Genomic DNA, 18,027 nt, shown 5'->3' with positions numbered 1-18,027 from the left:
GTGAAATACCATCCCTAAAACCAAATAGTCAATAAAAGAGATCCCACGAGACTATAATCCAAGGTTAATATCCACAAGGGATCTAGGGGACAAGAGCACAAACCTAGCCCATTCTTTTCACCGAACCTCCCCATTAATCCATGCCCAAAAGTGTCCATGATAAGAAAACTACAATACTCAATTACCAAATGACAAGGCATACCTTTAGGTTTGAAAGGCCCACCTTAAAAAATACGATCATGAAAGATGGGCGATGGACCACATGAATGGCTCAGGAGACGGAGAAATGGCACAATGAGCTAGGTGGCGGCTACAGGGGGCTACTGGTTGTCGGCTAAGGACCTTCATGGAGAAACATAAAATCTCCTAGGGATATCACCCACAAAATGGTGGGTAACAAAGCCTTGGCAACAAATGCCTTGTAGCTAGGAATCACTCCTAACCAATGTCGATTACTCCACCAAAGATTATCAAAAAGTTAGCATCAACACCAACAAGTTCTCCTTGGCACCTACACCTATCTCCCATAAGTGTACAGCATTGTTCCCCTTTATATTCTCCCCAATAAGCAAATCAAAAAGCACTAGGGTTTCCAAAACCTAAAAAACCCTATCATTCTTCTCTCACAACAGCTACAATATCAAATGTTTTTGTTGCTCATATAGGGTTTATCCCAAACCGTAGCCTCATCTGTCTCCTCAAGGCAAAAACTTATCCCTAATCTTCCCTCGAATTTCCTCAAAGAACCCCAGTGTTGAATACAAAGAGAGAAAATACAAACGAAGGAGAGTACAAAGAGACTAGTCCACTACTTCTCACATCTCTAACACAAATAGATATGCCCACAAGTGACACACTCCAACTCTAGGTAACAATTGTCAAGCTCCAAGGCTTGCACATCCAAGAATGTTGCAAACATTAACATTGAGATAAAATTAGCGATGTGTTCAAAAAATCAAAAAATCGTAAAAAATCGAGAAAATATTGGTAAAAATCAGCACATATTAGAAAATACAAGATACCACCAAAAATATCCATAAAAATTGCCAAACATTGACTAGGCCAAAAAATCGCGATTTCACAATATAATCGGGATATTTGCAACATTTCATCCAACAAGCAAGGGTTTTGACGTACATGCTCCCAAAGATGTGTCCAACACTCCTTCAAAGGCCTTAAATGCTTTAATGCTCCCTTTTAAGCCATGTGTACCTCTTGTTCCACCCCATCTACATGACTAATCTTCAACCTAAGACATCAAGTCATGTACAAACCTCCATGCAAGCAACCAAGAGTCCCCATGCCACCTAGGGCTCAACACCTTCCTACAAGATGCCCAACTCTCCTCCTCCAAGGTGAGTCATCCTCCCAACCAAGCAACCAATCCTAATGAAGAATGCTACCTAGCCACCTCAGTGTCCAACCCCCTAAGAAAGTGCACCACATAAGAACCACCATGCGTAAACATATCAATCCATGAGTATGCTATCTCTGATGTGTATGTTTATCACAATACAACCAAGGGTAGTCAACACACCATGCACCACACATCACATGAAGAACCCCGAAGAATGGTGTAAACAATTCAAAGTAACCTTGAAAGCTAACAAGATAAGCATGTGTCCCCGATGAGGGTTATGGGCCAGGGCACAAATACATTATGGAGGGGCACCCCACCAACTCTGCATGTCATTAATAGGGGGATGACGTGGCCTTCCCTCCCCTAGCATGAAGCATGTGAAGAAAATTCTGTCATTTCATGGAGTCTTGTGTTCTTGATCTTCATTATATTTGGTTTGTGGCGAAGGGAGGGATTATGTACCATGTTTGTGTAATTGCTCTGGTGCAGGTGGGAATTTCCATTCCTCTCAAGAGCCAGGAAAGGGGTCATGGTTGTGTTTATCAACTAGGACTCCAGAGTTGGAGATTGGATCACCTTATTATGAATTGGCATGTCAAAGATAAGTGCATCGTTAGGGGCTTACAATGGGTATAGTTCCTTGCTTTTCTGCATTGGTTTGGGATATGTCTTCTAGGTTGGTGTTGGAGTTGTTGATAAACTAGTAGACTCATGCTTCACGAAAATTGTTCGAGTTGATGCTATGGATGGTTGGCGGAGTTGTTTTGGGTGCATCTCCGACTCGACAGTGTTGAGCTACTTTATCCTGGTAATTTTCTTTATCATACCTAGTATTGTTATTTTCAATGCTTCTATCTATCTCTAGTCTAAGTAGCCTTCTTGAAAGAGTCAGTGCAGGAGTTTGTTGTTGTTTGTTTTTAACTATGTTGGGAGGCTCTTTTGTCTAGGGAGACGGATTTTATCTTTGGTTTTCTTGTTCCTCCACAGAGGGGACTGTGGAAATTTTTTCCAAGTGAACTGTTTGGAAGATGGGGTTGGACCATAGTTTATAAATATTGTTTGTTGTTTCGCCACTCCAAGGGTACTAGTAGCAGGCCAAAGCATCCTTGGCTGGTTTTTGTAGTGAGGGTGGTACGTGTTCCTGAGCATTCAATTTCTACTTTTGGCCCTAAGGGGTGGTCGTCGAAGTGGGAATTGTGGGACTAGTGAGGTTTATTTCTTTGTCAATATGCCTCGCCAGAATGTGTGTAAGCGTCATGGGGCTAGTCGTTGTGGTCAGCTTAACAAGTCAGGTGCCCAGTGATAGGCACAAGAGGCAACAGCTACTTATCATTTAGCAATTTCTTATAGTACTCAGGTAGAGATTAAGAGACTTGAGACCCGAGCCGTACAAGATTGGTAATCTTATTTTGATTCAAAGCTCTTAGAAGAGGTGTCCTTCTAGCTTCCTGACCCTGGTCATACTAGGGGAAGGAAGAGTCAGTATATCCATTCAGTTACTTTGCATTGGCAATTACACATTCTCCTGGACAGGTAATAAGGAAAAGCATGAAGATAAGAATGACATTATCTTCGTTCTCAATGATATTTAACGAAATCAGTGGAAGCAACTCGATTGTCTAGATAGATTAGAAGCTCGCTTACCTCACATTGAGAGACACATCCAATGTGAATTTAACCCCTGAATGTCGCCTAGTCCAAGTGTGAAGAATCCTACTCAGTTATCATCATCGGACACCTTATTTGGTTGTTATGTTCCTGCAGGCTTTTTTCTGTCATCTGATTTCTCCTTTCGTAGTTGTTCCTTGCTCGCTATGTAGACATTTTGTATGCTTAGTACGGGTCAACAACTCTGGTTCCCTGTATGGCAAAGTGAGGCCAGTAATTTTGAAGATTGGCTCAGCAATGAAGTATTCTTATCAGCACCAAGGGTTAGCTCATTTAGTCAACTCCCCGTCATTAAAGCGCCTATGTTATTGAAAGGTCACAGGTTCAACTCTCTCGACACTCTCGGGCTCATGATCTATGGTTAACTCGGCAGGAAGTGATCCCTTAAGGTGGATCTGCCTGGTACAAATATTCCTCATTATGTTCCTGCAGGCTTTTTTATGTCATCTGATTTTTCCTTTCGTAGTTGTTCCCTGCTCGCTATGCAGACATTTTGTATGCTTAGTACTGGCCAACAACTCTGCTTTTCTGTATGGCAGAGTGAGGCCAGTAATTTTGAAGATTGGCTCAGCAATGAAGTATTCTTATCATCGCCAAGGGTTAGCTCTTTAGTCAACTCCCCATCATTAAGGCACCTATGTTATTGGGAGGTCACGGGTTCAACTCTCTCGACACTCTCGGGCTCATGATCTATGGTTGACCCGGCAAGAAGTGATCCCTTAAGGTGGATCTGCTTGGTACAAATATTTTGTAGACATGGTGGTCACCGATCTCTGGGGTCTGTAAACCACAGATAGAAATAAATAAATTTTAAAAAAATGAAGTAATCTGAATTTTGGAGGCAATAAAATTTAATTTACAAAAAAAAACAAGATAAACATGTGAAAAAGTAACCCATCATCAGATTTCAATACCTCAAATCAAATGTGCGAAAGGTAAATGCATAGCATGATGTTCCACAAACTCCGAATGTACATGGAAGATGAGGCCCTTTAAAGAGAGAAGGCTTTTGGAAGATGAGGTCGTTTAAATAGAGAAGACTTATTTTGGGTGTAATGAGAAATCTTCTAATGCGATGTTAATGTTACATGCAAAGAGATATGCTGTACTTCATTATGGTCCAAATATAAAGTGGAAGAGTATACAATAAAAGATGTTATTGGATATAATATATTCCAATATGCAATATGAACATTAATTTTAGAAAATATTATTATGTTCCATGCAAAGAGGTGTGCTATAATTCATCATGGTCCAAATATGATGGAGTATGTACTAAAAGATGATACTGGATATACTATACCCTGATATGCAATAAAAGCATATTAATATTGGAAAATATTAATATGTTTTTAGAGTGCTCGTCAAGTAGATTTACTGAATCCCTATGATGACTGCAGTGCCTTATGCAGCAGCATTTCAATTATTGATGGAACTCAATTATATATATAATTCAAAGATCTCTGATAAATTATATATATATATATATATATATATATATATATAATTCACAGATGTCCTAGATGTTGAAGACAAAACAAGAGATGATTGCATCGAGAGGCGCTCTCCAGCCCAAGTATGGAAGAGATCTCGTAATGTCCTGTCCTGTAAACATTTTGACTAGGTCTAAATAAAATAAAAATAACTCCATGTTAAAATAAAAATAACTTCAAATTAATATAATAAAAATAAAAATTATACATTATAGTTATTATTTTTACTAACGTTTGCTGGGTAGTCAAGATAAATTTGACTTGGTGATGTTACCAGTGGTTTTTGAGCTCCAGGTTTATGAGAACCCATGGTATGCATGTGGAATATAGCCACCTATTTAAAAGGGGAAATTAAACCAGCCTAGATCCATCTTAACTCCAGATGTACCAAGCGTCGAGGAGGATCAAAGCTCTTGAGATGCAAACTCTTTTTAAAGTGAAAAGGGATTTGATCCCTCTCAGCGCTTAGTAGATTCGGAGTTAAGATGGATCTAGACTGGTACATATGAAGACCAGGTATGAGTTGTATTTCATTACATCTTTCTCTGTTTAATGATCAGAATATTAAGAATTCAAGTCAAAATTTTCAGTAAAGAAATAGGACTAGTATTCTTTTAGCTTCCAGAAAACATTAACCTTGATACTGATTCTCAACAAACATTTCAGTTCAGCAGTGTTGTATACTCAATGGGGCATTCACATCTGTGATATTCCACACAATACATATTTTCCTTTCATAAATCACATTTGGATATATCTTATCTTGAATGGTAATGCGACCATAACACCAAACGAGAATTTTCAAACATTCATAAGATCACGTGGGTTTAATCTCGGCAATCAATGACACTTTCTTCTCAGGACATAGCGCAATAAAGACTAACTAATAACTATGTCATTTCCTATATGTCCAGCAAAAGACAAAAGGAAAGAAAAGTACCGGCAACAATTTGCCACCTCTCGATGCATAGGACCAGAAACCTGGATTTGTAAAAGAATGTTAAATGAAACCTTAAATTCTCGTCTAATAAAAATATCTAGCTTACTGACCACAGAAAACTTGCAATTGATTCTAGTAAAATTAATCCATAAAAAAGCACAAACCTGTTGGAGAATTGCAAATGCTTCAGAGAACAACTCATATGCCTCATTAAGCCTCCCCTGAAATACAGGAAAAATTGTCCACAAATTCAATACAATATCTTAGTGATTCTAGGATTACACCAGAAAATGTAAAAATATGTCAAATATACACTTTTCGACAAGGGGCAGAAATTTCAACGCAAAACTTAAAAATATGTATCCTTAACAAAGAGGTCCAGTCTATTGCAATTTGAAAAAATAGCAACCTCCGCTAACTGAAGTTTCCCAGTTTCTATAAGATCACGGGCATCGGCACAAACAGGGGCAGAGTGCTTTGCCACTGCATGCATGTCCAATATGTCCGATGTTTTGAATGGAGCCTCCGCATTAAGATCATATATCCGTGCAGCAATAGTTAAACCAACCTGACAGCAGCACAGACTCATACTTAAATGCTTCATATATAATAGTTTGCTAATATAATCTTACAAGAGATTAGCAACTCCATACTGGAATTATAACAATAGAGTTATAGTTATGAAACATCTTGCCTGCATAAAATTACAGTTGATAATAATTTACTATGCATGTGAGCAAAATCTCTTGCTCTAGGAAAAACCTAAACCACAGCTGGTGTATCGGGAAAACAGAACATGGAAACACAGATAATATTAATATAAAATGAATTAAGCATTACAAGAAGTTATGCTTATATAAGCACAAAGCGTTTGCACAACAGACTTAATGATCCATTGTTTAATATCACTCAAACATTATCTGCTATGAATTATAGCCCATAGAAAATATAAAAATATAATATAAAGACTAGCTGCAAACATATACAGGACAAAAGGAAATTTGCCTAAAATACATATGGAGAAAAAACAAAACAGTAGGGTCTGGACCAGTTCAGTTTCTGCACACCAATCAGCTCTTAGGTAGCATTCTTCCTTCAATGAAATGAATTAAGCAGCCTACAAGGTTCTTATTGCTAAAAGCATTACAGTCAGAATGGCGGACTATACAACAGTGCAGCCAGGCAATGTGATTTATGCCACCTTAAAAAGAGCCCATGTTAATCCAAATGCTACAAAAAGACACAGTACGACTGATTAAGGAGTTTAGAGAGCAAAGCAATAAGGAATAAATACTGCAGACTATTAAATGCAGAATCAAAATGGCAGACAAGGGATACCCTTCTCAATCTATCCATCACTTTGATGAAGAGCAATCTGCGCCCTGGTCCGACAACAGCTCACTGGCCTCAAGGATGTAGGTCAACCACTCAAAGGGGATGTTAAGAAGAGACCCAAGCTCTCACGACTCTATGGACTTGTTACCCACCAAAAGTGGGTAACCCTGGCAGAACATTTCTACTTATCATCTTCTTCCAGCCGGGAGCCAGCAGTCCCTTACAGCCACCATGTAGCCAATGTGATGTGCCATTTTATCTCCGCCACCTGCATCAGTTGTATTGTTTCCTCACCCATTTCTCAAGAGCATATGTTAGAAGGCTGGCAATCCGACCCACAAGGTATGCTTTTCATTGTGCATTCACGTGCTTATGCTTGCTTTGCATTTGGGCATTTTGACATGGATTATTGGGTGACTCCGAAGAAGGAAGGGCTTTGATTGTGGTTTTGTTCACTTACCTTAAATGGGGGGGGTTAATCTTCAATTCTAGTTCCATGGAATCTCCCCTATTGACCTATGGCTTTAGGAAGGGCACTACTTGGGAAACCCTGATTTTGGTAACATGGTCCCATTTTCTCCATTCCATATTTTTCACTTCCCTCCGCACATTATGAGACCTATTCATTATTTTCCTTCTTTGGGTCCATAGGGCACTAGCGCACACCTCCCCTTGTTCACATATCTAGGTCAGGCCTAGAAACATTGCCCCGGAGGTTGATGCAGCTAAAAGAAAGTTAAAAACATATCATGGCCACAAGCAATAAACAAAAGAAAAAGAAAATCATAATATGCAAACGATGGTTGGGGCCATCATTACGGCCATCACCCTAGTTCCTAGGGCCATTGAATGCCCCATCACATCATAAAACGAAACATTGCAAGTCCCAACCCTTGGTGGGTGATGAATTGCCCCACCTTTAAGGGGGAAATAATTGTTATACATCATTCATAGCATGCTCTCATGTCCTAGAGCTTCAAGTAGTGATACAAAGAAAAAGCAAGAAAAAGCAAAAGGCAAATAAAGAGGGGTGGAAAACAAAGGTCGGGTAACTCATGCATCCATGATTGCTCCTTCCTCACATCTATATGCCTAGAATGTGGACTTCCTCATTATTGCTACCCCTGTGACCATGGCATTTAGCATTGAGCCCCCTTTATCCATTTTCCATTCCGTCATTCACATGCCACCTATTGATTGACAGATGTACTAGGGACTTGCCTTTCCCCTTAGAGGCTACGAACACCTAATAGGGTCACCTATTAGCCACTCCTATTACGAGATCAAAGCCCCAAATTTAGAAGGGAAACCCCGTATGAAGTGTAAATTAATTTGGAAGGGAAACCCCGTATGAAGTGTCAATTTTCCCATGACTAACGAGCTTAGTTCACATAGATGCACTAATGATTATTGTACCTGATGGTGAAGATGCAACATCGGACATTGTATGTGATTGGCATAAGGTTTTCATCATGAGTTGGGCAACTTAACATAGGCCCATGCTCACTAGAGGAGCATTATGACACCCTACAAGTGAAGAATTGAGAGCCATGGGACTCCTATCACTTGAAGAGCATCTATTCATATCCATTCCATGGGCACCTACAGCAACCAAGCAATTTGTGCTTTGCCCCACATTATTCATGAGATGATGCACTTGGACCAACATGCCCCCAGTTGGCTTAGCAGTATATATGGCTTCTAACCACTGATTTGAGGCACAAATGATGTTTGTCTCACCCCTTGAGACATGTAAGGGCTAGCACCATCCTTTGAGCCCTCAATGTTGGCACAGAACCAACCAATTTTATCACAAGGAGACCCATGAGACCCATTTTGTGCCCCAAACACAAAAATTGGGGTCCACAAGATGATTTGCATGGCGATTTAGGGGCCAACCCCTAGATCCGAATTTTTCGAGCCCTCTACAATCAACTTGGCACTGAAGGAGCCCAACGCATGCCCTAAAAGGGCCTACGCATGCATGAAATTAGCATTATGGCCTCTTCTGTAGGTTAATATTTATGTTTTACATTGGCTATGAGGTTGGCTTGTAACTTCACCTAGTATCAAGCCCATTATTTTACAATTTGAGGGGCTCTTAAGCTAAATTAGAGATCATTAGACATGTATAAATAGGAGAGAGGCCATTTCCCTCTCTCATCATCATCACTTGGTGAATTCAAAATTTCAAACCTCATAAGAGAATTTGCACTTGTTTCTTCTTGGCTATTGGAGATTCTTGGAATGAATTTGGATTTTTGGAAGCTATTTTCGACTATCTTTGGAGCCATTTCTTTGGTGAATGGAAGGATATACTACATGTTATCTTGTAAGTGCCTATTGTAGAAGACTATCATTTTGAATTTGTCTAATGTCTAGAATTGATGCTTCTAGATTATGCTAATTTGTGCCCTAATTTGTTGAAAAGAAATTTTAAAGGCTATCTAGTGGAGAATTGCATATGTTACTCATTGTATAACATGTAATGAATGTTCCTAATGTAGGAATTCTTATAACTCTCCATCAAATTCCATTTATCATTGAGTGGGTAGATGTCGGAATTTTGATACCTATTGCATCAAATTTCAGCCTCCTTAGCAACAAATTTGACTTGTCTATCACATCCTTGACTCCATATACCAGCCCAAATCTTTGGTGATTTGAGAGCCTAAACATCAAGATATAGGTCTAGGCATCCACTCAAATTTATTCCATAAAATCAGTTTCCATAGGTGTTGCTCCAAGATGGAAACCCTAGTTCCTTTCCCCTCAACTTAAAGACTTTCTTCAAGGTTGTACGAGCTTAGTACTTGTTGAAGTATATCTCAAGAACCCTTTTCTCTAGGGCCTTGACCTTGTGAATACCTATCACAATCGAAAATGTCAAAAACTTAGGTCTTGAGCCTTCTTTTCTTGAGTTTTTCTTTGAGATCGTTTTGCTTCTTGGAAGCCTTGAATTATTATTGAGCCTCTCTTTCAAATGAGCTCTAGATTGATCACTTTGTGCCTTATACCCATCATATCTATTCTAAGTGATCTCCTTCCTATCCGGATTCCTCCCATCGGTGAAAGCCTGTAAAGAGCAAGGGGTTTTGGCTGAGGTGACATTGGGCCTCTACCCTATTGTTAGCACTTTGTCTAGCTCTTGTCTTGTAGGGTTTCCCTCTCCAAGGCCAACAAGATTTTGTGGTAATAGGACTAACATAAAATGACAATGTGTTAGCCATCTCTTGTTGCTTTAATAAGACGAGGCAGCCTAAAAGTATGAGGTGATTCTCCTAGTAGTCATAAGGCAAGGCAAGGCTTGAAGGAACAAGGATATGTGGCTAGGCATCTCTAATCGAGAAACCTAAAGAAAGTCAAAATGGAGCTCCCCAAGTACTTATATAGGCACTAAAATTGTCCTTTGTTCTCGTAGTATAAGGAGCACCTGGTGCACAACCTTCAATCAGGTAGAAGCAAGATGTTGATAAGCCTGTGTGTAAGTGTTTTTTATAAGTGACATTCCTTTTAGCATTAACAAGATGTTGTCATCATTGTTGAATAGGGCTATGTGAAAATTCCTTAATCGAACACATCAGAAACCCCTACTACAATTATTGGTTTACAATCTCCTACTTGTTCTTTACATTAACAAGTTATTCAATTGCAGAAACATCGAAGTAAACACTATTGCGGCCTTCACCAATATACAGATCACGCACTAAAATAAGCTGAGACAATCACACAAGGGACACCGTTATTTTGGACAATCGTCCCCGGAAAAACCCAATGCGAGAAAATGGTGGGGGCGATATGAGGGTTTTATTATTAAGCAGATTTCGTGAATACAACTAGGGTGCTAGAGATGGCTCACCCAACAGAGAATATCCTCAGCAGTAGTACCTCTATCTGGAGAGGGATATTCTCGCAAATCAACAACCGGATGATCAACCCCACAGTGACTCTGATTGTTCCTTGTGTTGGATAGTGAAAGCTGCTCCAAGCACTAGTCTGGGATTGCGTCACCCTCTCTCGGCTGATCTGCTCTCAGTCTGCCCCAGAGAATCTCCCAACACTGCCTTTGAAGCCCTCTACGACTTTTGCATCGGCCTTTATGGCCCTCTACGTCCTCTGCGTCAGCTCCTTCGGCCTCTGTGTCAGCGCTTCTAGGTCTGCGTTGTCTCTCCCAACACTAAACTACCTCTTTGCTATGTATTCTTCGACCTCCTGTCGAACTGCCCCTCATTACAACTGATCACTTGCTTGATTTCCTCAGCAAACCTCGCCCCAGAAAATCAAACTGACTGAATCTCCCTTGGTGTGTCTCCAACTGACCTTCAAGCCTCCTCTTATACTTTTCCTATTGATGATTCAACGGCCGAGATTAAGTCCCTAATCAACAGCTAAGATTAGAAATTCGCACCCATTTATATTAATACACATTAATATTTTAATTTTCCTAAATTTAGACTTAACAACTCATAAAAAATATTAATTATTTTAATATCTCTTCATCCGGGTGGAATTTCTCGAAACGATTTCTGGGTCTTGGAGATCTCATATGCCTTAGCCTCTCCACCAAATTTCATGGCTAGAGCACATCCAATGCTACCCAAAATCAACACTCCCTCTTAGCGAGGAATGTGCTCTAGCAATGCTTCACCATAGAAGCATCACACTAATCTTCCGCATCGGTCCTCTATGTTGATGCTTGGCCTACTGCCCCACATCCACTACACTGCTGCTTCCTATACTGCTGCCCATGACACTGCCACTGCCATTGCTACATCTATACTGCAACTCCCTTTCAAAATGTTGCATCATGCTACCCATAGCACTGCCACTGTTAATTGTTGCACTGCAACCCAGCTACCGAGAAGTAAGTAACTGACTTCACCTGAATACTGACATCCTCGTCAGTATGGAAGCCTCGTAATGCTGAAGCTACCTCTGTTGCTATCCTATGCTCCCTCTGCTGCCACTCCACTGTTGCAAACACCTTTGTGCCTCTCGCACTACTGCAACCTCCACTGCGCTGCCTCAGATTTCTGCACTCTAGCACTACCTTGCTGCTCCATCGCACCTCGATCCACCCGACACCTGTCATCATGCTACTATCATTATGGGCTCTCGTAGTCGGATGTGATCCAAGAGTTTGGACACCTCAAGGATCTTGCCCCTCTTTTGTAGTCCTCTAGACTACAACTCTATGTCTCCACACCTCTTCTCTAGAGGCACATGAGCACTTATGGCACAATTCTCATCAGTCTTGACATCCTTCTCCGCCTTTGTTGGAGCAGCCTTTGTGTCGGAAGCTTCTCCCTTGCCTTTCTTCCTGGGGCACTAATAGGCACAATGTCCCAGTGCCCCACAGTTAAAGCACTTGACCTTGGAGATGTCTTTCTTCTTCCTCTTCTGAACCCCCTATTGTCCCGCTGATGCGAGAGTTGCATCCTCCTCCTCCTCCTTGATTCGAACTCCCTTAATGTTGCTCCCCATCTTAGTCAATCTCCTGAGCTCTTCCTGTCGAAGAGTTGCCCACATCTCCTCCCAACTGGGGAGAGTCGCTCTGCCCAAAATTCTTTGGACAAATGTTTCCCACTCCTCGCAAACTGCATTCAGGGTAGCCCTGACCATGAAATCTGGATCCGGTGTAGACCCTACGAAAGTACGCTGGTCGCGAATCCCTTGCAACCTGAGAAGGAAGGGATCTATCTCCTCTCCTTTCTGCACCTGATATGACCTCAGTTGATTCTCCAATAATATATTTCGTTGCACGGAAGAGACCTGGTATAAGGTGGTCAGGGTCTGCCACATCTCCCTTGTTGTGTTCTTCTCAGCAATATGTGGTATTACATGATCCTTGACCCCATCTAGGATCATCCATTTTGCCTTCGCCTAGGCCTCCTCATACTTCTCATTTGCATAAGGGTCAACTAGGACAGTAACTGTTCTCAAGGCATAGCCCTTGATGCCATGTTTATCCAGGATTGCCACGATCCTGGCCTTCCAGATGACAAAATTGGAAGCCCCGTCTAATTTGTCCTGATCCCTCAACCCGTTCACTGCCATCTCTGCTCCTCTTCTCTAGACTCCCTCTAAGTCCTGATTTCCCTCTCGGAAATCCTCCGGCCAACTGTCAAATCACTCCTCTCCAATCCTCCTTTGTCGCTGCAACCCGGATCTAGATTTCTTGGCTACAAATTTGTCGAGGTAGTGCTTCCCTCTACCTTGGTTCAGTCTCCTTAGACACTGTTCTACACTAATAGAAACAGCGTCCCACCAGCTCCTCAAATCAAAATCTGCTCAGCGCCCTTAACCCCCACAACTGAAGAATCTGAGCACTTCTAGCTATGCGCAATCACAATAAGAGTTGGATCAATTCCTCCTGGCCTCTGCGTCAATCCTTCCTGGCTCAGAAAGATGACTTGGCACTGCGTAAGCCTAATCTACTCCCCTCTACCTCTGCACTATAGCCTAGACAGCTGACGCAGCTACTGGGTGGACTCCCCCCAGCTACTACGTCTTCCTCTTCCGGCTCAGAATGTTGACGCAGGCACTTGAGCCTCTGCATCACACTCTCTACACCGTGTCATTCCTCCTCTCGCCTCTTTATCTTTGGAACAATGTTGTCTCTCAGGACAGCTGCTTCTCTTCTACAAATTCTCAAATTTCTCGGTTGGTGTCTTCAGTGGCATATGATATGCAATCGCTCTGATACCATGCGAAAATTCCTGAATCTAACACATCAGAAACCCCTACTACAATTAATGGTTTACAATCTCCTACTTGTTCTTTACATTAACAAGTTATTCAATTGCATAAACATCGAAGTAAACACTATTGCAGCCTTTACCTATATACAGATCATGCACTGAAATAAACTAAGACAATCACACAAGGGACACCGTTATTTTTGGAAAATCGTCCCCAAAAAATACCCAATGCGGAAAAATCGGTGAAGCAGATATGAGGGTTTTATCATAAAGCAAATTTCGTGAATACAACTAAGGTGCCAGAAGTGGCTCACCCAATAGAGAATATCCTCGACAGTAGTACCTCTATCCAGAGACAGATATTCCGACAAATCAGCAACAGGATGATCAACCCCACAGTGACTCTGACTGTTCCTTGTGCTGGACAACGAAAGCTGCTCCAAGCACTGATCTGGAACTACGTCACCCTTCAAGAACTGCATCACCCTCTCATGGTTGATCTGCTCTCAGTCTGCCCCACAGAATCTCCCCAACGCTGCCTCTGAAGCCCTCTGCGACTTCTGCGTCAGCCTCTACGACCCTCTATGTCCTCTGTGTCAGCTCCTTTGGCTTTTGTGTCATCCCTTCTAGGGCCTGCGTTGTCTCTCTCGGCACTGCACTGCCTCTTTACTATGTATTCTTCGGCCTCCTGCCGAACTGCCCCTTACTGCAACTGATCACTTGCTCGATTTCCTCAGCTAACCTCGTCCCAGAAAATCAAACTGACTGATCTCCCTTGGTGTGTCTCCAACTAACCCTCAAGCCTCCTCTTATACTTTTCTTGTTGATGATTCAACGGCCGAAATTAAGTCCCTAATCAACGGCTAAGATTAGAACTGGCTTGTTCCTCATCACTTAGAACTTCCTCACCCATTTTATATTAATACACATTAATATTTTAATTTTCCTAAGTTTAGACTTAAGAACTCATTAAATATATTAAATATTTTAAGATCTCTTCATCCGGGTGGAATTTCTCGAAACGATTTCTAGGTCTTGGAGATCTCATGTGCCTTAGCCTCTCCACCAAATTTCATGGCTAGAGCACATCCAATGCTACCCAAAATCAAGAGGCTACAAGGCCCCTACATATGATGATTTGAGAGGCCTGGCCCCTATCCTTCAAAATGAAAACGTCAAATGCACTAACAAATTGGAGATTAGGGCATCATGGGAAATCATAGGAGAGACTATGATGTCAGATGATTAGATTGGTCCAAAAGGGAAAGATACTTTAGAACCTCTTGGTACGCCTCAATTCTAACAACAATGTTTTAAAGTTGCCCTAAATTTGTATGTTGCTAGACTCCATTAACCCTAGATTGAGAAGGCATGGGTCGTCTCTCTTGTGGCAATATTTAAAACCATAAAATCATTTCTCATTTTGTTCTAGGATAAACTGGGGTTTACTTACAACAAAATAATACATTCTCAACATTAATTATCTTGGATGTTATGGTCCTAGGGCTAGGGATTGTTTATAATTAATTGGAAAAGCAAAAGCATCATTTTGTATGCATTTTCCAGCCCTAGTTTAGAGCTGACATCTAGGGCTTTTAGTGTTATTATATGACATTTAACCACAGAAAAGTTGTTGCAATTTATTCTCTAACAACAGGTAGAGTTCCATAGTGCACCACACAGTAGAATGGTCAGACCCTGAGTTTCTCTTAATCCTCTTGACTTTCTCCTCATCCTCCCCCTTAGGGAGGCCAACTGATCATATCAAGACCAGCTTGTTGGTATTGGTCCATACATTAGGTCATACATTCTCAGAGTGCTAGAAAGATCAACTCCAAACAATCTAAGAGTAGAATACCTCCCTCCTGTAAGATTGCCTCTGAACCCTAGAGGAGCAACCAGAGATCCATTCGAAGTTTATTTCTTCTGACCTCAAATGTTAGGAGTAACCCTTGCTTATACATCCCCCAATCCACTCCCCACCCGCCCAACAAATCATATATCCAATCCCCTTGATGGTTCTAGAGGACTTTGTTAGCAATCCAATGCCTTGCTTGTGCCCTTGCTCTCAACCATCAAACTCAGGAGATCTTGACACTAGTTGTGTCATCATCTGATCTCTCTTTCACACTCTCTCTCTTCATAGGTTCTTAAGTAACCCAAACTCACTTGTTATTTTGAAACATCGTACCTTTGTCATGGTTTAATACATTTATACATATGTTCTGATGTTATACCTGATGCCTCAAAATCTAGCAAGTCTTGTACAAGGCAAGAGCTAGACCATGGGACAACAATATGAGGTGTGCACATTGTCACCACAACCACTACTTCCTACTCTTTAGTGGAATTTCACCACAAGGGAGGCTTCCCTGTGTTAGATCACCTAAAGGATTTACCAAGTACTATGGATAAAGGTGACAAAGATAGGCCAAGGAGGGTTTCTCTTCTTAAGAATAGGGTGTAACTAGCACAATAGAGCAATTCCCATCCTCCAAAAGGCCTAATTAGGGCACAATGTGACCTAGAGCTTGAGAATAAGCAAGGTTAATAGGCTCACCTAGGATCACAAGGCCAATAAAAGGCTTACGATAGTTGTATGCTCTTAACTTATGGTCCAATAAGCCTCAAGTTGAAGCCTAGGGAAAACTAGGGCTTTTCTATGGCACAATTTACCTAGGGCGTTGTCTATAAGTGAGACTTTTTGAAAAGTTTTCCGGTTTTTTTTCCAATCTAATTTGTCCAGAATGCGGTAAGGATTCATTGAAATCACAAGTTTTGACGCATGAACTCTTCATAATCGAAGTGTCCCAAGGGTTTTTCAAGGTGTTGAATCCATATATGTAGTCAAAAAACCAGTTTAAACAACACAAATCAAGATTTGACCCAAAACAATTTGCTTGATTTCGTCCACAAATCCATCGAAAACTCAAAAAAGTATCACATATAGGCAACTCCTTTTCCTAGGGCATAGGAAGTTCACCCTAAAATGGACGAAGTAGCCACTAAAAGAGGTTGATTTTGGGGCATATAGCACACAACCAAGTGTTGAATCCCTCCACTAAGGAACATTGCAAACCCTAGTCGATTAGTTGAAGTCTGCTACATCGCCATTGGTTAATAGTTTTCACACTCAATTAAGATTGTAAGTCATTGCAAACCCTAGTTGATTAAGATAGTTGATTATAATTAGTCCTCATTGGAGAGCACTGCAAGAGAACTGATACAGATGGCAACATGAGTCAATGTCAAATGACAATTTTTAGGGGACCCTAATTTCCAGGGGGTTCTTTTACCAACCAATTCTTAACTCTGCATACTCTTTTATGAAGATCCACCTTTAAGGAGTTTGGAGCACTTTAATTTAATTGGATTTCACTTGACATTATTTTAGCATCTTGAGGATATTTTACTCCCACCAATGAAGAGTGCTCTCATTGATTTAGCCTAAACCAAGACGAAGAGTTATTGTGGTGACAATGGCTATCGTTCATTAGTTGCCCCGAGGGTTGCACTCATGTTTTAAAGCTTTCTCACTTATGTTCAACTTTCGGTGGTGATTGGTCTGACCATATCATCCAGCCAATTATTAAATCAAGTTGTATTTTAGATATGAATAACCATGGGACAATCATGGTTTGACATACATTCTCAAAACTCCATGCTAGCACTCTTCACTTATGGTTATCTAATGACCTTGATAGTTGAAATCTTTATGGGGGAAATAGACAGATTTCAAACCAAAATATTAGACGATGGATCATATCTTCATTCTATCAACAATAATTGAGGAGGTGAGGTATTGTTCTTTGATGTAATGTTCCTTTTTCTGGTGTTCCTTATGACTCGGTTAGGATGGACTTTCAGAGTTGGGGACAGACAAGTCACAGGCTAAGTAACCTGACACAGGGATTCGTAGGATACGGGGATTCGAGTGTCGAATTCGGACACATTGACCCCCCGAAACAGGACACGTAGGATTTGTTATATATTATTTTATTAAATATATATATATATATATATATATATATATATATATATAAAAATAAGATATTTCTTACACAAATTCTCATTAATGATACAAATTCATTGATTTCAAACAATAGATCTTCATCTAGATGTTAGTTTTACTGTTTACAAAGTAAGTTCGTAACATTATAGCATGCATAGTACATACAAAATTCAAATAAATGTCACATAAATCATGATTCTTAATGAAAGACAACGAACAAGATAGTAAGATAAAGACACTAACAGTGGTAGTTTTCTCATTAAGTCATCAAATCAAAATGTGTTACATAGGTAGTGCGACACCAATGGCAAATAGAAATACAAAATATAAAACAACTACAGGTATACAAGCCTCAAGGCAATAGGCAGCCCATGACTCATGAGTCATCAATCCTCATAGTCATCATCAGAATCAGCATCAAAGTCCTCATCATCATGGTCACCATTGTTCTCCTCTGCATCCTCCTCCTCCCCTGTATCCATAGTCGCCTCTGCATCTGCTGGTGTGGAGGATGACCC

General features: G+C 40.7%; 1 protein-coding gene across 2 annotated transcripts in view; it reads right to left on the bottom strand.

The window, feature by feature from the left end:
• Positions 1-18,027, bottom strand: part of NOXY38 (tetratricopeptide repeat (TPR)-containing protein) — a 317,852-nt gene that overhangs the window by 54,570 nt on the left and 245,255 nt on the right. For both annotated transcript variants that reach the window (XM_089459697.1, XM_089459698.1), the window contains exons 21-23: positions 5,871-6,029; positions 5,626-5,682; positions 5,462-5,502 (exon numbers count right to left, since the gene is read on the bottom strand). In XM_089459697.1, coding sequence (XP_089315823.1) covers positions 5,462-5,502; positions 5,626-5,682; positions 5,871-6,029 — 257 coding nt within the window. The remainder of the gene's footprint in view (positions 1-5,461; positions 5,503-5,625; positions 5,683-5,870; positions 6,030-18,027) is intronic.

The sequence above is a fragment of the Pinus tabuliformis genome, chromosome 7, assembly GCF_031772625.1.
Source record: "Pinus tabuliformis cultivar Carrire ecotype Pingquan chromosome 7, CPIR1, whole genome shotgun sequence".
In the NCBI taxonomy this organism is placed as follows: Eukaryota; Viridiplantae; Streptophyta; class Pinopsida; order Pinales; family Pinaceae; genus Pinus; species Pinus tabuliformis.
The sequence above is the reverse complement of the archived record's forward strand: the minus strand, read 5'-3'. Positions and strand labels throughout refer to the sequence as shown.